The sequence below is a fragment of the Oncorhynchus mykiss genome, chromosome 1 (genome assembly GCF_013265735.2).
Source record: "Oncorhynchus mykiss isolate Arlee chromosome 1, USDA_OmykA_1.1, whole genome shotgun sequence".
Classification (NCBI taxonomy): domain Eukaryota; kingdom Metazoa; phylum Chordata; class Actinopteri; order Salmoniformes; family Salmonidae; genus Oncorhynchus; species Oncorhynchus mykiss.
The window spans coordinates 8,949,688-8,976,814 of record NC_048565.1 but is presented as its reverse complement, the minus strand read 5'-3'; the positions used below and the strand labels follow the sequence as shown (position 1 = coordinate 8,976,814).

General features: G+C 42.6%; 1 protein-coding gene across 5 annotated transcripts in view; it reads left to right on the top strand.

Annotated features, from left to right (window-relative positions):
* Positions 1–27,127, top strand: part of pex5la (peroxisomal biogenesis factor 5-like a) — a 180,702-nt gene that overhangs the window by 121,755 nt on the left and 31,820 nt on the right. For all 5 annotated transcript variants that reach the window (XR_005053504.1, XM_036989311.1, XM_036989309.1 and 2 more), the window contains 3 exons: positions 16,434–16,550; positions 17,361–17,504; positions 19,022–19,092. Coding sequence is in view for 4 of the 5 variants with exons in the window: in XM_036989311.1 (XP_036845206.1) it covers positions 16,434–16,550; positions 17,361–17,504; positions 19,022–19,092 (332 nt within the window). In the remaining variant the exon portion in view is untranslated. The remainder of the gene's footprint in view (positions 1–16,433; positions 16,551–17,360; positions 17,505–19,021; positions 19,093–27,127) is intronic.

Here is a 27,127-nt window from a genome sequence, read left to right as displayed (position 1 = left end):
GGAAGTTGAGTATGAAAATGATCTCTCACTCTGAAGAGCGTACCGGTTATCAGATGGATGAATGTGTCATACATGGTCCTGTGCTCCCGAATGTTATTACGATTGTGTGACTGAGAACAATCTAAATATGCCAACATCGAAGCACCTACAATTCATCTCCATGCCGACCATTTAACTGGAGGTGCTCTGTGCTTTGATAGGCCAACCCTTGAGCTCATGGTACGCACAACTATTGAATCAATGATAAGATAGACCCATAGGAACACACAACTATTGAATCAATGATAAGATAGACCCATAGGAATACACCTCTGATAGTTTGCTTCCTGTTACATTCGCAAAAGTATGTGGACACCCCTTAAAATGTGTGGATTCGGCTATTTCAGTTACACCCATTGCTGACAGGTGTAAAAAAAAAAAAATAGAGCACACGGCCATGCAATCTCCATAGACAAACATTGGCAGTAGAATGGCCTTATTGAAGAGCTCAGTGACTTTCAACGTGGCACCGTCATAGGATGCCACATTTCCAGCAAGTTAGTCCATCACATTTCTGCCCTGCTAGATCTTCCCTAGTCAACTGTAAGTAGTGTTATTGTGAAGTGGAAACGTTTAGGCTCAAGAACGGCTCAGCCGTGAAGTGAAGTGGAAGGCCACACGAGCTCACAGAACGAGACCGCCGAGTGCTGAAGCGTGCAATGCGTAAAAATTGTCTGTCCTTGTTGCAACACTCCCTATAGAGTTCCAAACTGCCTCTGGAAGCAACGTCAGCACAAGAACTGTTCATCGGGAGCTTAATGGAACGGTTTTCCATGGCCGAGCAGCCGCACACAAGCCTAAGATCACCATGTGCAATGCGTAGCATCGGCTGGAGTGGAGCCCTATACTGTATGTACTATAAAAGGTCATGAATCACTCAATTCTGCACTACAGGTTGAGTCATTTGCTGATTGATGGTGAGCTAGTCCAAAATAATGAGCTTATTTATTTATTTTATCAAGTCAGTTAAGGACAAATTCTTATTTACAATGATGCCCTATCTCGGCCCAAACCCGGTCGACGCTGGGCCAATTGGGTGCTGCCCTATGGGACACCCAATCATAGCCGGATGTGAAACAGCCTGGATTTGAACCAGGGTGTCTGTAGTGATGCCTCAAGCACTGAGGTAGAGTGGCTTAGACCGCTGCGCCACTCGGGAGCCCAGTACAGTAATCAGGGCCTAAAATGAACACCAGCCAAATGCAGGTAGATTTTGGCATTGGTGGGTAAGAATGTCTAATTCACCAGCCACGTTGGTGGGTAAGAATGACTAATTCACCAGCCACGTTGGTGGGTAAGCATGACTAATTCACCAGCCACATTGGTGGGTAAGAATGACTAATTCACCAGCCCCGTTGGCAGGTGGTCACACTCAGGGCTCTACAGTGCCAGCATTTCATAAAAATAGTCAAGATTGTGCACACAAGTGCAAGTTGTGATTTATAGCTAAATAAATGCTGCAGTAGCTGTTTTCAGAGTATTTCTGCCATTTTGTTTCATATCTGGTAATGCACAAAGAAATCTGAATCCTAACGTTATAGCTATCCCACCTCACGCAGCAACACTGCCCGTCTGGGGGGCTGTGAGTGAAATGCTTAAAAAATGTTTTTTGAAGCAATGCGTACAGGCATAAAAGTTGGTCTAATTTACTCAAAAGTCTTCTAAAGTCCTCGCGTTTCTTGGCTATTTCTTTTTCACAAGCTAGGGTGCTTTTCATTGTTTGAGTTTGCTTCCTCCTTTAGCAAAACGAGGCATTGTCAGCCTCAACTAGTGACATTCTAACAGGCACAAGTGAGGACTGGAGTGGCCCTGTTACCAAGGTAACCTTAAAGGGGCAGCTGAATTTTTTTTTCTCTGATATTTTGGTTAAAAGTACATATTAAATTAAATCGAACAATAAACCACATTCATTCTTATTAGTAATCCATTTCTTGTTTTATAAATATTACTAAGCATTATAATCCTTATTTTTTGTGTAACAATGGCAAAAGCATATCTTTGGGCTGTTAAAAAATTGGAGTAGCTGGTAGATTTTTTTTTATCTACCTGCCACAGTGACTGGTATACAAAAAATAAGTTTTAGGCCCTGAATGTAATCCTCTGGGCAAAGCTTATGAGCGACAGCCACAGTTTTGTTAGATTTTCCCCCGCGGGCAGCACTTCTAGTAGACTATAGACTAGTACAGGGTTTCCTAAACCTCTCCCATAGTACTCCCACTTATTTGATGTGTTATAATAATCAAGGGCTTGATCAGTGGTCTAAAGTACTAAAGTAAAAATACTTTAAAGTTCTACTTAAGTAGTTTTTGGGGGGAATCTGTACTTTACTCTTTATATTTTTGACTCTTTTACTTCACTACATTCCTAAAGAAAAGTATGTACTTTTTACTCCATACATTTTTCATGACACCCAAAATTACTCGTTACATTTTTAATGCTTAGCAGGACAGGAAAATTGTCAAATTCGCATACTAATGAAGAGAACATCCCTGGTAATCCCTATTGCCTCTGATCTGGCGGACTAACAAACTCACAAAACACAAATTCTTTGTTTGTAAATAATGTCTGAGTGTTGGAGTGTTCCCCTGGCTATCTGTACATTAAAAAGAGTTGCTTAATATAAGTATTTTTAAACCAAATACTTTTAGACTTTTACTCAAGTACTATTTTACTGGGTGACTTTCACTTTTACTTGAGTCATTTTCAAGTATGACAATTGGGTACTTTTCCCACCACTGGGCTCGATGATTGATAAGTTAACCAGTACAATCAGGTGTGCAAGTACTGGAGCAGATCAAACAAGTGCTGTGCTGGGGGCTGGGAAACACTGCTGTAGTATATATATATACAACTCCCACATACTGTAGATGCACCACTGTTAGGGTTCTATTAGTAAATACTTTTTACAGTGTCGTTTTTCCAGTCTTTTCTCCCCAGGTGAGATCAAAATAATAAATTATTATATTCTTTGGAGTATACTGCAAGGAACCCAGACTACTAGACACTTAATAAGATGTAATAATTTGAATCATGTCAAATGTCAAAGTGGAAAAAAAACACTATTATATATATTTTGTCATTATGGAAATTAAAACACTGATATATCTTAATTAGATAATTATTCAACCCCCTGAGTCAATACAAATTCGAATCACCTTTGGCAGCGATTACAGCTGTGACTCTTTTGGGCAAGTCTCTAAGAGCTTTACACATCTGCATTGTACAGTATTTGCCCAATATTCTTTTTTTATTCTTCAAGTTCTGTCAACTTGCTTGTTGATCATTGCTAGACAGCCATTTTCAAGTCTCGCCATAGATTTTAAAGCTTATTTAAGTCAAAACTGTAACTAGGCCACTCAGGAACATTCAATGTCATCATGATAAAATACTCCAGTGTATATTTGGACTCCAGTGTATGTTTTAGGTTATTGTCTTTCTGAAAGGTGAATTTATATCCCAGTGTCTGTTGGAAAGCAGACTGAACCATGTTTTCCTCTAGAATTTGTCTGTGCTTAGCTCTATTCTGTTTCTTTTTATGCCCCAAAAAACTCCCTAATCCTTGCCGATGACAATCATACCCATAACATGATGCAGCCGCCACCATGCTTGAAAATATGAAGAGTGGTACTCAATGATGTGCTGTGTTGGATTTGCCCCAAGCATAACACTTTGTATTCAGGCTTCCTTATTTCACTCTGACATGCAGGTGTATATTGTGGAGTAACTGCAATGCTGTTGATCTATCTTCAGTTCTCTCCATTCACAGCCATTCAATTCTTTAACTTTTTTTAAATCACCATTGGCCTCATGGTGAAATCCCTGAGCGATTTCCCTCTTCTCCGGCAACTGAGTTAGGAAGAACGCCTGTGTCTTTGTAGTGACACCATCCAAAGTGTAATCAATAACGTCAACGTGCTCAAAGGGATATTCAGTATCTGCTTCTTTTTTTTACCCATCTACCAATAGGTGTCCTTCTTTGCGAGGCATTGGAAAAACTCCCTGGTCTTTGTGGTTGAATCTGTGCTTGAAATTCACTGCTCGACTGAGGGACCTTACAGATAATTGTATGTATGGGGTACCACTATTAATGCACATAGAGTGAGTCCATGCAACTTTATTGTGTCACTTGTTAAGCACATTTTTAATTCTCAATTTATTTATGCTTGCCATAACAAAGGGGTTGAATACTTATTGACTCAAGACATTTCAGCTTTTAATTTTTAATTAATTTGTAAAAATGTCGAAAAACAACGTTCTACTGTGACATTGTGTGGTATTGTGTGTAGATCAGTGACACAATCTCAATTTAATCAATTTTAAATTTGGTCTGTAACACAACAAAATGTGGAAAAAGTCAAGGGTGTGACTACTTTCTGAAGGCACAGTACATGATGAGACAACACGAAAATAAATAGGGCAATCTGTAGGTTAAAAGGTTCTTTGCAGCTGTTTATATTTCAATATCAAATCATTTCTGGGTAACAATTAAGTACCTTACTGTAATTGTTTTCAATTGCAGTCGGGAAGCAAGTTCAGGGAGTGAATAATTTAATAAATGAAACATAATACAAAACAAGAAACACGAACAACGCACAGACATGAAACAGAAACAATAATGCCTGGGGAAGGAACCAAAGGGAGTGGCATAAATAGGGAAGGAACCAAAGGGAGTGGCATAAATAGGGAAGGAACCAACGGGAGTGGCAGATATAGGGAAGGAACCAAAGGGAGTGGCATAAATAGGGAAGGAACCAACGGGAGTGGCAGATATAGGGAAGGAACCAAAGGGAGTGACATATATAGGGAAGGAACCAAAAGGAGTGGCATATATAGGGAAGGAACCAAAGGGAGTGGCATATATAGGGAAGGAACCAAAGGGAGTGACATATATAGGGAAGGAACCAAAGGGAGTGACATATATAGGGAAGGAACCAAAGGGAGTGACATACAGTGCCTTGCGAAAGTATTCGGCCCCCTTGAACTTTGCGACCTTTTGCCACATTTCAGGCTTCAAACATAAAGATATAAAACTGTATTTTTTTGTGAAGAATCAACAACAAGTGGGACACAATCATGAAGTGGAATGACATTTATTGGATATTTCAAACTTTTTTAACAATTCAAAAACTGAAAAATTGGGCGTGCAAAATTATTCAGCCCCCTTAAGTTAATACTTTGTAGCGCCACCTTTTGCTGCGATTACAGCTGTAAGTCGCTTGGGGTATGTCTCTATCAGTTTTGCACATCGAGAGACTGACATTTTTTCCCATTCCTCCTTGCAAAACAGCTCGAGCTCAGTGAGGTTGGATGGAGAGCATTTGTGAACAGCAGTTTTCAGTTCTTTCCACAAATTCTCAATTGGATATGTTTATTTTTGAACCATTACATTGTAGATTTTGCTTTATGTTTTGGATCATTGTCTTGTTGGAAGACAAATCTCCGTCCCAGTCTCAGGTCTTTTGCAGACTCCATCAGGTATTCTTCCAGAATGGTCCTGTATTTGGCTCCATCCATCTTCCCATCAATTTTAACCATCTTCCCTGTCCCTGCTGTAGAAAAGCAGGCCCAAACCATGATGCTGCCACCACCATGTTTGACAGTGGGGATGGTGTGTTCAGCTGTGTTGCTTTTACGCCAAACATAACGTTTTGCATTGTTGCCAAAAAGTTCACTTTTGGTTTCATCTGACCAGAGCACCTTCTTCCACATGTTTGGTGTGTCTCCCAGGTGGCTTGTGGCAAACTTTAAACAACACTTTTTATGGATATCTTTAAGAAATGGCTTTCTTCTTGCCACTCTTCCATAAAGGCCAGATTTGTGCAATATACGACTGATTGTTGTCCTATGGACAGAGTCTCCCACCTCAACTGTAGATCTCTGCAGTTCATCCAGAGTGATCATGGGCCTCTTGGCTGCATCTCTGATCAGTCTTCTCCTTGTATGAGCTGAAAGTTTAGAGGGACGGCCAGGTCTTGGTAGATTTGCAGTGGTCTGATACTCCTTCCATTTCAATATTATCGCTTGCACAGTGCTCCTTGGGATGTTTAAAGCTTGGGAAATCTTTTTGTATCCAAATCCGGCTTTAAACTTCTTCACAACAGTATCTCGGACCTGCCTGGTGTGTTCCTTGTTCTTCATGATGCTCTCTGCGCTTTTAACGGACCTCTGAGACTATCACAGTGCAGGTGCATTTATACGGAGACTTGATTACACACAGGTGGATTGTATTTATCATCATTAGTCATTTAGGTCAACATTGGATCATTCAGAGATCCTCACTGAACTTCTGGAGAGAGTTTGCTGCACTGAAAGTAAGGGGGCTGAATAATTTTGCACGCCCAATTTTTCAGTTTTTGATTTGTTAAAAAAGTTTGAAATATCCAATAAATGTCGTTCCACTTCATGATTGTGTCCCACTTGTTGTTGATTCTTCACAAAAAATACAGTTTTATATCTTTATGTTTGAAGCCTGAAATGTGGCAAAAGGTCGCAAAGTTCAAGGGGGCCGAATACTTTCGCAAGGCACTGTATATAGGGAAGGAACCAAAGGGAGTGACATATATAGGGAAGGAACCAAAGGGAGTGGTATAAATAGGGAAGGAACCAAAGGGAGTGGCATAAATAGGGAAGGAACCAAAGGGAGTGACAGATATAGGGAAGGAACCAAAGGGAGTGGCATAAATAGGGAAGGAACCAAAGGGAGTGACATAAATAGGGAAGGAACCAAAGGGAGTGGCATAAATAGGGAAGGAACCAAAGGGAGTGACAGATATAGGGAAGGAACCAAAGGGAGTGGCATAAATAGGGAAGGAACCAAAGGGAGTGGCATAAATAGGGAAGGAACCAAAGGGAGTGACATAAATAGGGAAGGAACCAAAGGGAGTGGCATAAATAGGGAAGGAAACAAAGGGAGTGGCATAAATAGGGAAGGAACCAACGGGAGAGACAGATATAGGGAAGGAACCAACGGGAGAGACAGATATAGGGAAGGAACCAAAGGGAGAGACAGATATAGGGAAGGAACCAAAGGGAGTGGCATAAATAGGGAAGGAACCAAAGGGAGTGGCATAAATAGGGAAGGAACCAAAGGGAGTGGCATAAATAGGGAAGGAACCAAAGGGAGTGGCATAAATAGGGAAGGAACCAAAGGGAGTGGCATATATAGGGAAGGAACCAAAGGGAGTGGCATATATAGGGAAGGAACCAAAGCGGGTGACATATATAGGGAAGGAACCAAAGGGAGTGGCATATATAGGGAAGGAACCAAAGGGAGTGGCATAAATAGGGAAGGAACCAAAGGGAGTGGCATAAATAGGGAAGGAACCAAAGGGAGTGGCATAAATAGGGAAGGAACCAAAGGGAGTGGCATAAATAGGGAAGGAACCAAAGGGAGTGGCATATATAGGGAAGGAACCAAAGGGAGTGGCATATATAGGGAAGGAACCAAAGCGGGTGACATATATAGGGAAGGAACCAAAGGGAGTGGCATATATAGGGAAGGAAACAAAGGGAGTGGCAGATATAGGGAAGGAAACAAAGGGAGTGACATATATAGGGAAGGAACCAAAGGGAGTGACATATATAGGGAAGGAACCAAAGGGAGTGACATATATAGGGAAGGAACCAAAGGGAGTGGCATATATAGGGAAGGAACCAAAGGGAGTGGCATGTATAGGGAAGGAAACAAAGGGGGTGACATATATAGGGAAGGAACCAAAGGGAGTGGCATATATAGGGAAGGAAACAAAGGGAGTGACATATATAGGGAAGGAAACAAAGGTAGTGACATATATAGGGAAGGAAACAAAGGTAGTGACATATATAGGGAAGGAACCAAAGGGAGGGACATATATAGGGAAGGAAACAAAGGGAGGGACATATATAGGGAAGGAACCAAAGGGAGTGGCATAAATAGGGGAGGAACCAAAGGGAGAGACATATATAGGGAAGGAACCAAAGGGAGAGACATATATAGGGAAGGAAACAAAGGGAGGGACATATATAGGGAAGGAACCAAAGGGAGGGACATATATAGGGAAGGAACCAAAGGGAGGGACATATATAGGGAAGGAACCAAAGGGAGGGACATATATAGGGAAGGTAATCAGGGAAGTGATGGAGTCCAGGTGAGTCTGATGACGCGCTGGTGCGCGTAACGATGGTGACAGGTGTGCGCCATAACGATCAGTCTGGTGAGCTAGAGGCCAGAGAGGGATTATACGTGACAAATAGGTTCTTAGGAAAATAATTCTAGGACCGTCTGGAAGTGGTCTGAGAGAGAGACCTAATTGGAGGAGCCTAATGGGAGGGATGTGTCACAAAATCTAGCTGTTATTGGCAGAGAGGATAGGAAACTCTTTTTGTTATTGGTGTATTAACGTATACCGGCTTTTCAAAAACCCCACCCCAAAAAACCCAAACAGTTCAATACACTAAAAGTGCATTATCATCATTTTCACAATTTCACAGTATTACTGCAACTTCATAGTGTGGAAATGTATATTTGAAAAACAGTAAAATCACGCTTTTGAATACATTTACTGGATATCAAGTGCATTGTGGCGTTTGAATTGAGTTCAGCCCGCCAAATATGGACTAAAACGAGGCCATAAAATCAGTCAATTTACATGTCTGAAATAGTGTGTTTGATGTTCTTCAAAGAGGTATACATTTCTGAACCTTTATGCTTCCGTTGATGTGCAAAATCCCATTATCGGCTGTCACAAGAACCTTGGTTTGACAGACACACCAGGGATACAACTGTGGGTCTGTTGTTCGAGCCATATAAGGGATCAAACACTAAAAGATACTGTAGCTACCTACATGCCGCTGTTGTGTAACACGATGACTCTAAAACAGAACACTCACATCCATCTAAAACAGAACACTCACATCCATCTAAAACAGAACCCTCACATCCATCTAAAACAGAACCCTCACATCCATCTAAAACAGAACCCTCACATCCATCTAAAACAGAACACTCACATCCATCTAAAACAGAACACTCACATCCATCTAAAACAGAACACTCACATCCATCTAAAACAGAACACTCACATCCATCTAAAACAGAACACTCACATCCATCTAAAACAGAACACTCACATCCATCTAAAACAGAACACTCACATCCATCTAAAACAGAACACTCACATCCATCTAAAACAGAACACTCACATCCATCTAAAACAGAACACTCACATCCATCTAAAACAGAACACTCACATCCATCTAAAACAGAACCCTCACATCCATCTAAAACAGAACACTCACATCCATCTAAAACAGAACCCTCACATCCATCTAAAACAGAACACTCACATCCATCTAAAACAGAACACTCACATCCATCTAAAACAGAACACTCACATCCATCTAAAACAGAACCCTCACATCCATCTAAAACAGAACACTCACATCCATCTAAAACAGAACACTCACATCCATCTAAAACAGAACCCTCACATCCATCTAAAACAGAACACTCACATCCATCTAAAACAGAACACTCACATCCATCTAAAACAGAACACTCACATCCATCTAAAACAGAACACTCACATCCATCTAAAACAGAACACTCACATCCATCTAAAACAGAACCCTCACATCCATCTAAAACAGAACACTCACATCCATCTAAAACAGAACACTCACATCCATCTAAAACAGAACACTCACATCCATCTAAAACAGAACACTCACATCCATCTAAAACAGAACCCTCACATCCATCTAAAACAGAACACTCACATCCATCTAAAACAGAACACTCACATCCATCTAAAACAGAACACTCACATCCATCTAAAACAGAACACTCACATCCATCTAAAACAGAACACTCACATCCATCTAAAACAGAACCCTCACATCCATCTAAAACAGAACACTCACATCCATCTAAAACAGAACACTCACATCCATCTAAAACAGAACACTCACATCCATCTAAAACAGAACCCTCACATCCATCTAAAACAGAACACTCACATCCATCTAAAACAGAACACTCACATCCATCTAAAACAGAACACTCACATCCATCTAAAACAGAACACTCACATCCATCTAAAACAGAACCCTCACATCCATCTAAAACAGAACACTCACATCCATCTAAAACAGAACACTCACATCCATCTAAAACAGAACACTCACATCCATCTAAAACAGAACACTCACATCCATCTAAAACAGAACACTCACATCCATCTAAAACAGAACACTCACATCCATCTAAAACAGAACACTCACATCCATCTAAAACAGAACACTCACATCCATCTAAAACAGAACACTCACATCCATCTAAAACAGAACACTCACATCCATCTAAAACAGAACACTCACATCCATCTAAAACAGAACACTCACATCCATCTAAAACAGAACCCTCACATCCATCTAAAACAGAACCCTCACATCCATCTAAAACAGAACACTCACATCCATCTAAAACAGAACACTCACATCCATCTAAAACAGAACACTCACATCCATCTAAAACAGAACACTCACATCCATCTAAAACAGAACCCTCACATCCATCTAAAACAGAACCCTCACATCCATCTAAAACAGAACCCTCACATCCATCTAAAACAGAACACTCACATCCATCTAAAACAGAACACTCACATCCATCTAAAACAGAACACTCACATCCATCTAAAACAGAACACTCACATCCATCTAAAACAGAACACTCACATCCATCTAAAACAGAACCCTCACATCCATCTAAAACAGAACACTCACATCCATCTAAAACAGAACACTCACATCCATCTAAAACAGAACACTCACATCCATCTAAAACAGAACCCTCACATCCATCTAAAACAGAACACTCACATCCATCTAAAACAGAACACTCACATCCATCTAAAACAGAACCCTCACATCCATCTAAAACAGAACACTCACATCCATCTAAAACAGAACACTCACATCCATCTAAAACAGAACACTCACATCCATCTAAAACAGAACACTCACATCCATCTAAAACAGAACCCTCACATCCATCTAAAACAGAACACTCACATCCATCTAAAACAGAACACTCACATCCATCTAAAACAGAACACTCACATCCATCTAAAACAGAACACTCACATCCATCTAAAACAGAACACTCACATCCATCTAAAACAGAACACTCACATCCATCTAAAACAGAACCCTCACATCCATCTAAAACAGAACCCTCACATCCATCTAAAACAGAACACTCACATCCATCTAAAACAGAACACTCACATCCATCGGAGGAAAAGTGCCCCCCCACGCACGTCCACGTCTGCCTGACTCCTGCTTCCTTCCATTACCAACCATACTTTTTTTTTTTTTTAATTGCACAACCAGCAAACGTTTGTCTCATAATGTTGGAAAAGAAAATTGCCAACATGATGATGACGTCCAAAACCAATACGGTATACTGCACTAAGATGTTTAGAGCTATCACATTTGACATTATGTCTGAGACAGCAATGATTTTCTTCCAGTAAATTGCCTCCACTGTACATACAAATCTATTTTTACTGTATAAATCGCCTCACGTGACTTAGGGAAAGCCCTAATTGCATTTCAGGCCCAAACTTTAAGTCTCTTCGTTCCAAACTCGGACGGTTCCGGCCAAGGACAAGTATTATCTCTGGCTCCATAATTACTGCTGGCAATAATCTATTCATGAAGTAACAAATTAATCTCCCAAATTCATTTATATCCCGCTTTGTCGTGTTTTGTCAGGCAGACAGAACAAGACTGAATGCATTTCACATTTAAACTTCATCTTTGTCAAATTAGAGTCACAGGCAGGGGCTTGCTTCATTGATGCATGATATATAGATGACCTTCCTCAATCTCATGAATGAGAATGCTGGATCTGTCTACAAAATACACCCTTGTCTGTGTTGCAAACATTTCAAGTAACCAGAGTGAGTGTGTTTGATTTTCTGACAATTTGTTTAAAAAAAAAGGGGCAACAGTTTGTTTTGATTACACAGACTACCATCATACTGTCACGTGTCGAGCCATTGCCATTGAGGGCCATTCAGTATCGTGGCAAATATAATAATTGGTGCAGTCACCCATAAAAGTAACATCGAAGAACGTAATTACAGTTTCCACACAGGCATCATGGCTGATTTTGTGATGATATTAACAGTAATTGGACACTAGTGCACAATAGCAGGTATTTCTCTAGGTACATGCTTTGTTAGCTCCGGAGTCCGTTAGGATGAAGCATCTGCGGGGATACTGTCACCGAATGAAATATTGCCGTATCACTAATTGCCTCTCTCAAAGATGTTATAATTTTAATCATAAAATGACCCCGGGTCTGTACTTGTGAAATCAAGGAATGAAGTATAGTTGTATGCACGATCAACATTTATCAAATTAAAATGTTTTCTAGTCACATAATCTTGACCGTTAAATGACTCATAACTCTGTCTCAGTTTATGATAGCATGCTGATAGAGAAGTTGAGGAGACGCTAACTTGTCCAGAGCACCTTTAATGGGCCGTAAAAATAAAAAATAAAAAAAAGATTTACGACTGTTTTGAAGTCTTTGGATGCCACTTGGTGGATCTAAAATGTTTATCATCTCAAAGCTATTTAGATTTTCTGTACGGTAACAACAGAAATGAGCCACACCCCACGATCATTAGTGGGTTGACATTCGTCCATGGGTTGACTTGACTGTTCAGATCATTCCCATAGCAACATATCGGTAGCAACCCGTATCTAGCTATAAAAGACTAACAGAAACCTTGAATTCTACAAAAAGCCTCTGTCATGCTGTAAATAACTCAATACCACTACCAGGCCCCAAAACGCAGAGCTCCAGCTCCACTACCCCCCCCCCCCCCCCCCGTTTCATTCCCAGAGCCAGTGAGATTTCACCTCATGATCTAACAGGCAATTTGTCTCAGCGTGAGCAGCCAATTAAGGAGGTGATGCTCACCTCCGGTGGACGCCTGCCACACACCTGGAGAGAGGAAACAGAGCTGTGACCACCCACCTCCCCTTCCTCCTTTACACACTTGCTGACTCTCATACACACTTCCTGACTCTCACACACATATGCCTCCTCACTCCCACTGACACATACACACACACACACTAGGACATGCACACATACCTCACTCGATCCCCCCTGAGGTGCCAAGGCACCCACTTATGCTGCACTGTCATATACAGCTGAGCTCCACTCTATATTTGGACTTTTTGTTGACAGGGAGACAGCTAAGAATCATGGGCCTAATAGAATTATATTGTGGCGATCAGCAGCGTGCAGCAGGAACATCAACAACATAAAGTACAACTGGGGTGTATTAACTAGTCTCAGACCATTGCAAAATGTTTTTCAACGTAAACCGTTTACTCCAGGAACCAAACAGAAGCAGAACGGGGAGGTACCTACCTGAATTTGTCCAATAGAAACTCTCGTTTTAATTGCAAAACATTTTCTGTTTGGAGTTTTTTTTTAAATAGGTCGCAAAACGTTTTGCAACAGACCAAACATTCTGTAACGGTCTGCGACTAATGAATACACCCCTATGTCTGCAGTGATAGCCAGGGCCATCTACCTAGAACCAGGATGCTATTTACAGGAAATACTGTAGTCCTGCTAGCTGGGTCAGGATGAAGAGAGTAGGGAAGGAAAGAGGATGTGTGTTCTTCACTGTCACCTTGTCATGTTATTGCTCACCCCAGACTTCAATCCAAGCGTCACTCAATAACTGTTATGGATGTTTCTGTCTTTCCTAAAGATTTGCGAGGTGGCCCGTTAAAGGCACACAATGTAGTGTGTCATGGTGTGGTATAGAACACGAAGAAGAATCCAAACCAGATGTAGTCATGTACAAAAACAAGCACTGTGTAGTCACTATGACAACTATCTGATGAATGTCGGGGAATGAAAAACAACAACAGTGCCTCTAATTCTCAGGCTGAGAGCTTGAGTTTTAATGAAGCTAACAGTGCTCTTCGTTTCCCACTGCTGCCTCTTCATTGGTTCAGTAAGTGAGGCATTTGTCTGGTGGCCGCAATAATGGGCTTTGACCTTTTGACACATGCCTTGTTGACCTGGTTCCATGTAGAGGTCACAGGTGTCTTCCAATTATCCTTAATTGTCCACCTAGTTTAAGGCAAAGCACAGAGGGGCAATAATTCACTTAAGATATGAAATAATAGCATTCTATCAGTCTCTGCAGTGAATCACAAAACAACCTAGCCTAAACCTAGCCTAAAGTGTAAAATTTGTCTAAGTAGGAATTTGTTTGGCAAGTAGAGATGCATCAAAATACAATTAAAATGTTTGGTTTCTGGAGGTGCCTGCAACGTTTACTCTTTGAAAGCAGTCATTGTTCTCACTTTGATTTCTCTCTTTGCTCACTGGCCCATGGAGTAATTGACAGTGACACACACTGAGGTCTTTGGCCTCGGCTGTATCGTAGCTGTGAGGTCTAATAGACATGGCCTGCATGCTTGGACAGAGGCAGGCAAAAAAAATCAGCATCAGCACTAAACAAGAAATCATCAACACTGAACCAACAATCATCAACACTGAACCAAAAATCATCAACACTGAACCAAAAATCATCAACACTGAACCAAAAACTAAATCATTAACACTGAACCAAAAATCATCAACACTGAACAAGAAATCATCAACACTGAACCAAAAATCATTAACACTGAACCAAAAATCATCAACACTGAACAAGAAATCCTCAACACTGAACAAGAAATCATCAACATTGAACAAAAATATATAACATGCAACAATTTTACTGAGTTACGGTTCATGTAAGGAAATCAGTAAATTGAAATAAATTAATTAGGCCCTAATCTATGGATTTCACATGACTGGGAGTACAGATATGCATCTGTTGGTCACAGATACCTTTAAAAAATTAAGTAGTTGCGTGGATCAAAAAAACAGTTGGTGTCTGGTGCGATTTTTTTGACCATTTGCCTCATGCAGCACAACATATCTCCTTCACATAGAGTTGACCAGGCTGTTGATTTTGGCCTGTGGAATGTTGTCCCATTCCTCTTCAATGGCTGTGCGAAGTTGTCTGAACTGGAACACGCCGTCGTACACTTCGATCCAGAGCATCCCAAACATGCTCAATGGGTGACATGTCAGGTGAGTATGCAGGACATGGAAGAACTGGGAAATGTTCAGCTTCATGGAATTGTGTACAGATCCTTGCGACATGGGGCTGTGCATTATCATGCTGAAATATGACGTGATGGCAGCGGGCGAATGGCATGACAATGTGCCTCCGAATCTCGTCATGGAATCTCTGTGCATTCAAATTGCCATTGATAAAATGCAATTGTGTTTGTTGTCCGTAACTTATGCCTGCTCATACCATAACCCCACTGCCACCATCAGCAAACCCCTTGCCCACACGGCGCCAAATACGTTGTCTGCCATCTGACCGGTATAGTTCAAACCGGGATTAATTGGTGAAGAGCACCCTTCTCCAGTATGCCATTGACCATCGAACGTGAGCATTTGCCCACTGAGGTCGGTCACGACGCCAAACTGCAGTCATGTCAAGACCCTGGTGAGGACGACGAGCAAGCAGATAGATGAGCTTCCCTGAGATGGTTCTGATACTTTGTGCAGAAATTCTTCGACTGTGCAAACCGACAGTTTCATCAGCTGTCCGGTTATATGGTCTCAGTCGATCCCTCAGGTGAAGAAGCTGAATGTGGAGGTCCTGTGCTGGTGTGGTTACACATGGTCTGGGGTTGTGAGGCAGGTTGGATGTACTGCCAAATTCTTTAAAACGACGTTGGAGGCAGCTTATGGTAGAGAAATTAACAATACACGCACATTTTAGAGTGGCCTTTTATTGTACCCATCACAAGGTGCACTTGTGTAATGATCATGCTGTTTATTCAGCTTCTTGATATGCCACACCTGTCAGGTGGATGGATTATATTGGCAAAGGAGAGATGCTCACTAACAGGGATATAAACAACATTTGAGAGAAATAGGCTTTTTATGCTTATGGAATATTTCTAGGATCTTCTATTTTAGCTTATGAGATATGGGACCAACACTATATGTTGCGTTTATATTTTTGTTCAGTATAGTTACAACACCAATCAAGGTGGCTGTTTGTTGAGTCTAGGGCTTTGTATAATAACCCTCTCAGGCATCAATCTATCAACTGAAAGGTCAAGCTAATTTTGGACATTTGAGTGCAAGTGATGAGTCATCAGAAGTCCATACGTTACACCACCGATAAATGAGTGAGATGGATGTGACATTTCCATGGCAGGGGGCCTCGGCATAGTCATGGTATCAAAGCTAGCAATCCTCTGTGTACTAATCCTCCCGCCGCTCTCTCCCTCCACAGTCAGACACAGAGTTCTGGGACAAGATGCAAGCAGAGTGGGAGGAGCTAGCACGACGGAACTGGCTAACGGAGAACGAGCAGGCGCAGATCCCCTCCAGTGTGTCGCCTCACGAGAAGGTTACAGTTCTCACCTTTTAACTCGTTATCATCTGTCCATATGCCCTGTTAAGATGCTTATCATTTATTTCCTTCATATTTTTATTTAACTAGGCAAGTCCGTTAAGATTCTTATTTACAATGACGGCCTACCCCGGACGACGCTGGGCCAATTGTGCGCCGCCCTATGGGACACCCAATCACAGCCAGATGTGATGCAGTCTGGATTCGAACCTCTTGCACTGACATGCAGTGCTTTTAGACCATTGTGCCACTAGGGAGTCTCATGTGAACATGTTCTGCTTAAAGAAGGGGAAACAAAGCCTATGAACTCGACGATCTAGAGATGATCATGTGCTGCACATACACTACAGTATCTACTGATTTAACCCGATTGGGGTCAATAGCTAACCCAGATGGTTTCAAACTTGGCACTCATAAGCATATGCTTACTTTAGTGCAATGGGAGCTTTGACATACCTGAGCTACTGTACATAATCAGACTTTTTGATTGATCCCAATGCTACAAGTTCTAAGAGGAATAACCGTTTCAAAACTCGTGTTCAGAACTCGGCAACAACACACCAGGGTAATTTTAGTCTGAAGATGCAAAGTTTAACATTTAACGAGACAGCTAACCCTCAGGACTTTTACCCAGGGTTGATGTTCAGCAGAAAGCTAGAAAAGATTAATTGATGCTGAGAGTATGCTTAAATATTCCACTGTAGAGGACGGTCGCTCAGCGCGGCCATTTATTTGAAAACAGAGAGATTACATTGGTGATGCTCCAATAACTTATTTTTATTTTTTAACTTTTTTTATTGGTGACAGGGTTACTACTTCCACATGGACAATCCCTACAAGGACTGGCCCAACGCGTTTGAGGAGGGTCTTCGAAAGTCCAAAGAGGGAGACCTGCCCAACGCTGTGCTGCTACTGGAGGGGGCCATCTTGCAGGACCCCCAGGACTCAGAGGTGACTAGGCACAGGGGGCTGATGAGATGCAGGCACCGTAAACACACACTTTCCCAGCATGACTTTCCCACAGTACCATAATGTACTAGCACCAACTGCCAATCAGCCTGTTCAGACAACACCATACTCTGATGAAAAAGAAAAAAAAGAACTTCACAAATCATGCGTGAGGTGGATATTCACTGAGCGCTAAGTGGCCGACGCTGATTGCTAGTGGAGGACTGGGGAGTTATACCATTAATAGAGCTGTTTACTGCATCAAAACTACCCAGTCTTCATCTCCCAATGAGAATTTTCAATTTGCCCAAAGTGTTGAGTAATAGCTATTTTCTCCGTTTTTTTCTCTCCTGCTAATTTCATCTCAATCGTAACAGAGGCGACATCTTACATCACCAGAGAGCATTAATAGAATCGGAACTCGGGAATCCTGTAAAATATACTGTTCATAACTGTGCCGGTTATTCCAAGGAAAGGATTATCCCACAGTGTATGGAACTAATATGATTCTAAAATTCCTCCCAGCGTGTTTTGTGGCTTATCTGTGCTGCGGAGACCTCTAGATAGTTTGTAGATAATTTCCTCAAGACTTGATTTATAACGTTGTGCTACAAAATTGAGTATCAATGTCATTTCACAAAATAAACCAGCACGCACATAGATCATATTTGTTGACTTTAAATAGACATGACAAACTAGACAAAACATCTAGTCGTTTTGGATTGCAGATTCAGCTAGAACTCGTAGATGTCTAAATGCACATTTACTCGGAGAGTATGGAGATTCAAAGTTGGGTTCCCCAGCTAAGAGGAGTCCAATAGCTACCATCCACAATGCTGAACCATGACTTTCTAGTTCGTCTCAAACCTGATTCATCGAGCAATAACTAAGCATGACTCATCAGGTACACTTAATGAATTTGGTTGGTTGCCAATGACTGAGAAGTCGTGACCTCAATTATCATTTGATGTCTCAAGTGATCCGTTGCCAAAGTGACATGTACCCTGCAACATTATCTCATTAATTTCTATTGGCTCTTTAGAACGATACAATACAAGAATGCCTAATCTGAATAGGAACTCCCAATACCTGAGGGAAGGGGAGGCTCAACAATCCTAAATGAACTTGGATGGCAGAGCACTGTCAGAAGACAAAAACCTCAAAGCGAATCACCTTGCAATTTTTATTGCAGCCGTTGTATTTTGACGTGCCCTAAGTTCACTTCACACAAACCTCAGACAAAAGTTTGTATTGCAGAGATTTTTTGAGATACATGATGCTTCCTGCCTGTTCTGTTTGTTTGTTTTTACCAACGGCAGAATCAATCTATTTACCTGCTGTGTGAGCGGAACTGAGAGCACTGACTGACAGTGAGCTATCCTATTTTTCAGAGAGAGCTGAGCTCTGCATCTAGACCACACCATCTCTCCTAACGAAGTCTCTCCTTAGAGAGGGTAGTAAGCCCAGGTGAAGACCCAGGTGATGACCCTGTTGTTCAATGCTCCCCGTTATCTCCCCAGGCTTGGCAAGTGTTGGGGACCACCCAGGCCGAGAACGAAAACGAGCAGGCAGCTATCGTCTCCCTCCAGAGGTAAGGACGAGTTATTGCCCAATGTGGTCCCATAGGCTCCACCACGAATACAGCAATACAATGCATGCATGTCACTTCTCTTTAGTTTCCAACATTTATCAGGTCCTTCAGACATCTTGAAATATTTATTTTTCATGCTTTGTCTACAGCTATTAAAGATGTGTATTTTTATTTATAAGAGATCCCCATTAGCTGCTGCCAAGGCCATGTATAATACCACCATACAACAATATTACAATATACGTGTGTGTAGAGTGTGTGTGTGTGCTAGCGTTTGTGTTCGTATGCATGTGTCTGTACCTGTGTGTGTCTCTTCACAGTCCCAGCTGTTCCATAAGGTGTATTTTTGTCTGTTTTTTTAATCTGGTTCCACTGCTTGCATCAGTTACCTGATGTGGAACAGAGTTCCATGTAGTCATGGCTCTATATAGTACTGTGCTCCTCCCATAGTCCGTTCTGGACTTGGGGACTGTGAAGAGACCTCTGGTGTCATGTCTTGTGGGGTATGCATGGGTTTCGGAGTTGTGTGCTAGTAGTTTAAACAGACACCTCTGTGAATTCAGCTTGTCAACACTTCTTACAACAAAAACAAGTAGTGATGAAGTCAATCTCTCCACTTTGAGCCAGGAGAGATTGACATGCATATCATTAATGTTAGCTCCACGTGTACATTTTTAAGGGCTGTCTGTGCTGCCCTGTTCTGAGCCAATTGTAATTTTCCTAAGTCCCTCTTTGTGTCACCTGAACATACGACTGAACAGTAGTCCAGCTATGATAAAACTAGCACCTGTAGGACCAACTTTGTTGATAGTGTTGGTGAGAAAGCAGAGCAACACTTTATTATGGACAGACTTCTCCCCCTCCTAGCTACTGTTGTATCAACAGGGTTACTCCAAGCAGTTTAGTCCCCTCAACTTGCTCAAATTTCCACATTGTTCATTGCAAGATTTAGTTGGTTGCCTCTGCCTCGTGGCAGATGCAACTAAGTTTTGGGCTAAAATGTCCTGATACTTGGTAAAAATTCATAATGCCATTGACCTTAACAAGGGCCCCAGAAACATTGGAAGCAAAATAGCCCCATAACATCAAAGATCCACCAACAAATTTTTTCCGTATATATGAGGTTATTTTCGGCATATGCATTCTTCTTTCGAAGCCAAACCCACCACTTCTGTGCGTGGCCAAAGAGCTCTATTTTCATGTCATCTGACCATGGATTAGAACCAATGCTAAGAGCCAATGCCGTTCAGCAAATGGCGACCCTTCCAAAGAGCAAATTGGCATGGAGGTGGCATCTAATTGTAGACTTGGTGACCCAAACTTTGGCCCTGAGATTTTTCTTTCCCTCCCAAACCATCTTCCTCACTATGCGTAGGGACAAGACACACATGGATCCAATACCAGGCATGTTGACCTCTGTTCCAGGGGTTTTAAACTTCTTAATTGTTGCCCTAAACAAATCAAATCAAATTGTATTTGCCACATGCGCCGAATACAACCTTACAGTGAAATGCTTAGTTACAAGCCCTTAACCAACAATGTAGTTTTAAGATAAAAAAAAAAAGAAAAAACGTTTTTAAAGTAACAAACAATTAATGTGCAGCAGTAAAATAACAATAGCGAGGCTATATACAGGAGGTACCGGTACAGAGTCAATGTGCGGGAGCACCAGTTAGTCGAGGTAATTGAGGTAATATGTACATGTGGGTAGAGTTATTAAAGTGACTATGCATAGATAATAAACAGAGAGTAGCAGCAGCGTACATGAGGGGGGGGACAATGCAAATAGTCTAGGAAACCATTTGATTAGATGTTCAGGAGTCTTATGGCTTGGGGGTAGAAGCTGTTTAGAAGCCTCTTGGACCTAGACTTGGCGCTCCGGTACCGCTTGCTGTGTGGTAGCAGAGAGAACAGTCTATGACTAGGGTGGCTGGAGTCTGACAATTTTTAGGGCCTTCCTCTGACACCGCCTGGTATAGAGGTCCTGGATGGCAGGAAGCTTGGCCCCAGTGATGTACTGGGCAGTACGCACTACCCTCTGTAGTGCCTTGCGGTCGGAGGCCGAGCAGGTGCCATACCAGGCAGTGATGCAACCAATCAGGATGCTCACGATGGTGCAGCTGTAGAATTCTTTAAGCATCCAGGGACCCATACCAAATCTTTTAGTCTCCTGAGGGGGAATAGGTTTTGTCGTGCCCTCTTCACAACTGTCTTGGTGTGCTTGGACCATGTTAGTTTGTTGGTGATGTGGACACCAAGGAACTTGAAGCTTTCAACCTGCTCCACTACAGCCCTGTCAATGAGAATGGGGATGTGCACAGTACTCCTTTTCCTGTAGTCCACAATCATCTCCTTTGTCTTGATCACAATGAGGGAGAGGTTGTTGTCCTGGGACCACAAGGCCAGGTCTCTGACCTCCTCCCTATAGGCTGTCTCGTCGTTGACGGTGATCAGGCCTACCGTGTCATCGGCAAACTTAATGATGGTGTTGGAGTCGTGCCTGGCCATGCAGTCATGAGTGAACAGCGAGTACAGGGGGGGTCTGAGCATGCTAGGAGGCCCTAGTGTTGAGGATGAGCGTGGCAGATGTGTTGTTACCTACCCTTACCACCTGGGGACGGACCATCAGGAAGTCCAGGATCCAGTTGCAGAGGGAGATGTTTAGTCCCAGGGTACTTAGCTTAGTGATGAGCTTTGGGGGCACTGTGGTGTTGAACACTGAGCTGTAGTCAATGAATAGCATTCTCACATACAGTTGAAGTCAGAAGTTTACATACACCTTAGCCAAATACATTTAAACAGTTTTTCACAATTCCTGACATTTAATCCTAGTAAAAAATTCCCTGTTTTAGGTCAGTTAGGATCACCACTTTATTTTAAGAATGTGAAATGTCAGAATAATAGTAGAGAGAATGATTTATTTCAGCTTTTAATTATTTCATCACATTCCCAGTGGGTCAGAAGTTTACATACACTCAAATAGTATTTGGTAGCATTGCCTTTAAATTGCTTAACTTGGGTCAAATGCTTAGGGTAGCCTTCCACAAGCTTCCCACAATAAGTTGAGTGAATTTTGGCCCATTCCTCCTGACAGAGCTGGTGTAACTGAGTCAGGTGTGTAGGCCTCCTTGCTCGCACAAACTTTTTCAGTTCTGCCCACACATTTTCTATAGGATGGAGGTCAGGGCTTTGTGATGGCCACTCCAATACCTTGACTTTGATGTCCTTAAGCCATTTTGCCACAACTTTGGAAGTATGCTGGAATCATTGTCCATTTGGAAGACCCATTTGGGACTGATGTCTTAAGATGTTGCTTCAATATATCCACATTGTTTTCCTTCCTCCTTCCTCACCAGTTCCTTTTGCATCAAAGCACCCCCACAACATGATGCTGCCACCCCCGTGCTTCACGGTTGGGATGGTGTTCTTCGTCTTGCAAGCCTCCCCCTTTTTCCTCCAAACATAACGTTGGTCATTATGGTCAAACAGTTCTATTTTTGTTTCATCAGACCAGAGGACATTTCTCCAAAAAGTACAAACTTTGTCCCCATGTGCAGTTGCAAACTGTAGTCTTGCTTTTTATGGCGGTTTTGGAGCAGTGGCTTCTTCCTTGCTGAGCGACCTTTCAGGTTATGCCGATATAGGACTCGTTTTACTGTGGATATAGATACTTTTGTACCTGTTTCCTCCAGCATCTTCACAAGATCCTTTGCTGTTGTTCTGGGATTGATTTGCACTTTTCACATCAAAGTACGTTCATCTCTAGGAGTCCGAACACGTCTCCTTCCTGAGCAGTATGACAGCTGCGTGGTCCCATGGTGTTTATACCTGTGTACTATTCTTTGTACAGATGAACGTGGTACCTTCAGGTGTTTGGAAATTGCTCCCAAGGATGAACCAGACTTTTGTGAGGTCTTGGCTGATTTCTTTTGATTTTCCCATGATCTCAAGCAAAGAGGCACTGAGTTTGAAGGTAGGCCTTGAAATACATCCACAGGTACACCTCCAATTGACTCAAATGATGTCAATTAGCCTATCAGAAACTTCTAAAGTTATGACATAATTTTTCTGGAATTTTCCAAGCTGTTTAAAGGCACAGTCAACTTAGTGTATGTAAACATCTGACCCGCTGGAATTGTGATACAGTGAATTATAGGTGAAATGATCTGTCTGCAAACAATTGTTGGAAAATGACTTGTGTTATGCACAATGTAGATGTCCTAACTTGTGAAAACTATAGTGTGTTAACTTAGGGCTGAAATCCCGTTAACGGGATGATATGACAACAGCCAGTGAAAGTGCAGGACGCCAAATTCAAAACAACAGAAATCTCATAATTAAAATTCCTCAAACATACATGTATCTCACACCATTTTAAATGTAATCTTGTTGTTAATCCCACCGCAGTGTCCGATTTCAAATATGCTTTACAGCAAAAGCACCACTAACGATTATGTTTGATTACCACCAAGCCACAGAAAAACACAGCCATTTTTCCAGCCATGCTTTTCCAGCCACAAAAAGCACAAATAGAGATAATATTAATCACTAACCTTTGATGATCTTCATCAGATGACACTCATAGGACTTCATGTACCACAATACATGTATGTTTTGTTTGATAAAGTTCATATTTATATCAAAATCTGAGTTTACATTGGCACATTACGTTCACTAGTTCCAAAAACATCCAGTGATTTTGCATAGCCACATCGATTCAACAGAAATACTAATCATAAATGTAGATGATAATACAAGTTATACACATGGAATTATAAATACACCTCTCCTTAATGCAACCGGTGTATCAGATTTCAAAAAAACTTTACGGAAAAAGCAAACCATGCAATAATCTGAGACGGCGCTCAGAACAATAGTCAAATTAGCCGCCATGTTGGAGTCAACAGAAACCAGAAATGACATGATAAATATTCCCTTACCTTTGATGATCTTCCTCAGAATGCACTCCCCGGAATCCCAGGTCCACATTAAATGTTTGTTTTGTTCGATAATGTCCAGTATTTATGTCCAAATACCTCCGTTTGTTAGCGCGTTTAGTATACATATCCAAACGCTCGTTCTGGTCGAGCGTTACTTCAAAAAGTTATATTACAGTTCGAAGAAACATTTCAAACTAAGTAAAGAATCAATCGTTAGGATGTTCTTATCATAAATCTTCAATAAAGTTCCAACCGGAGAATACCTTTGTGTCTTGAGGAGCAACGGAACACAAGTGGATATCATGTGGAATGCGCGTGACCAGGAAATGGCTGACTGCCAGACACATGGCTCATTCTGCTCTTATTCAGTCCCACAACACAGTAGAAGACTCATTCAAATTTCTATAGACGGTTGACATCTAGTGAAAGCCCTAGGAAGTGCAACTTCATACATATCTCAATGGGATTTCAATTGGAACTGTGTTGAAAATCTACCAACCTCAGATTTCTCACTTCCTGTTTTGATTTATTCTCAGGTTTTTGCCTGCCATATGAGTTCTGTTATACTCACAGACATCATTCAAACAGTTTTAGAAACATCAGAGTGTTTTCTATCCAATGATAATAATAATAATATACATATATTAGCAACTGAGACTGAGGAGCAGGCCGTTTACTCTGGGCACCTTATTCATCCAAGCTACTCAATACTGCCCCCCAGCCTTAAGAAGTTAATTAACAAGACATTTGTGGAGTGGTTGAAAAACTAGTTTTAATGACTCCAACCTAAGTGTATGTAAACTTCCGACTTCAACTGTAGGTGTTTCTTTTCTCCAGGTGTGAAACGGCAGTGTGGAGTGCAATAGAGATTGCATCATCTGTAGGATCTGTTGGGGTGGTATGCAAATTTGAGTGGGTCTAGGGTTTCTGGGATAACGGTGTTGATGTGAGCCATGACCAGCCTTTCAAAGTACTTCATGGCTACAGACGTGAGTGCTACAGGTCGGTAGTCATTTAGGCAGCTTACCTTAGTGTTCTTGGGCACAGGGACTATGGTGGTCTGCTTGAAACATGTTGGTATTACAGACTCAGACAGAGGGGGTTTAAAATGTAATTGAAGACACTTGCCAGTTGGTCAGCGCATACTTGGAGTACACGTCCTGGTAATCCGTCTGGCCCTGCGACCTTGTGAATGTTGACCTGTTTAAAGGTCTTACTCACATCGGCTATGGAGAGCGTGATCACACAGTCATATGGAACAGCTGATGCTCTCATGCATGCTTCAGTGTTACTTGCCTCGAAGCGAGCATAGAAGTGACTTAGCTTGTCTGGTAATCTCGTGTCACTGGGTAGCTCATGGCTGTGCTTCCCTTTGTAGTCTGTAATAGTTTGCAAGCCCTGCCACATCCGACGAGCGTTGGAGCCGGTGTAGTAGGATTCAATCTTAGTCCTGTATTAACGCTTTGCCTGTTTGATGGTTCGTTGGAGGGAATAGCAGGATTTCTTATAAGCTTCCGGGTTAGAGTCCAGGTCCTTGAAAGCGACAGCTCTACCTTTTAGCTCAGTACGGATGTTGCCTGTAATCCGTGGCTTCTGGTTGGGGTATGTACTGTGGCGTACAGCAGGTCAGCCACCAGGGGGAAACTCGTCAAGGCCTGGTGACAGATGGAGTATACCTCACGAGGCGAAGGCTCCATCTGCTGGATGTGCCAGGTCTCGACGGGCTCTCCAAACAGTTTTTAAACAAGCTAACAGACGACGATGACATCAAAACATACCTCTGTACGTTTGAACGGACAGCGCTATGGGAAGGATGGCCAAGGTTGAAGTAGACAAGTCTTCTGGCTCCGTTCCTCTCTGAGAATGCCCAAAAGGCGTATTGGGACCTGAACGACGAACAGGCGGCTAACTACGACGGACTCAAACGGGAGATACTCAGCCACTACGGGTAAAGACTGGCCCATCGGGCTCAACTGTTCAACGACTGGAGGTTCGTACCCGACGAATCCCCCCGAGCCCAGATTAGCGACCTACTGTGCATCACCAGGGCATGGCTTCTAAATGACGTACCCATCTTCGACAAAGTGGTCCTGGATCGCTTCTTACGGGCGCTACCCCACGACATGAAGAGGGCAGCGAGTCTATGCGCACCCCAGACCTTCCTCCTGGGAGCAGTGGAGATGCATAAGAACACTCAGGGAGTCGGCGACCCGTTCGAGGGGATTTAAAGACAGCCCCACCGCTGTGTACCCCGAACCGACAGTCGGCAGGGTCAAAGGACCACAAGCTCGGGGAGAGACGGCTGGGGAAGGGCCGACCCGCCACCGACGACCCCAGGTAGATGGGGACCAAAGGAGATGTTTTGAGTGTGCCGCCCAGGGGCACATTGCCTGGAATTGCCCGGCTCGAGAGGATTCGATGCCATCAGCAAGCCCCGGAGGCGAGGTGGGTCACGCCGTGAACTATGCCAACTTCTGTTGGGTGCACCACAAATCAACTGCACCCATGGTCCCAGAGAAGATTCACGGACACGACACGGAAGCTCTATTAGACTCCGGAAGTATGGTTACGCTCGTAACCACGAGCCTGCTGAACTGGGAGACCGAACGTGGTAGTGAGATGTCCATTTCCTGTGTTCACGGTGACACAAAAAACGGTATCCAACTGTATGGACCAACATCGTGATGCCACAAGGGAGCTGCCAGATGATGGTGGGTGCAGTACCAGAGTTGCCAGTACCTCTCTTAGTGGGACGGGATTGTCCGCTGTTTGCGGCCCTATGGGGGCACGAGCTGAAGAAAAAGATACGAGCTGGCCGAAAAAGAGAACGGGGATGACCAATCGCCTGTGCAGCCCGGAAGCAACCGGTTGACCAACCTGTATCTACGGGCATCGGAACCCGACCCCCTGGGGGACTATTGGAGGAGGAGCCCAGCCTCCCCCTCCTCGATTGCAAGGGGCCAGTCTAGACCCCTGCTGGGGACCAACTGAGGGGACAATTCGGGACGGCCCAGTGGGAGGTAAATCAAATCAAATCCAAATCAAGAATAACCTTTTGTATCAGGTGTCATGCCAACAGGGGGAACTTCGAGAGG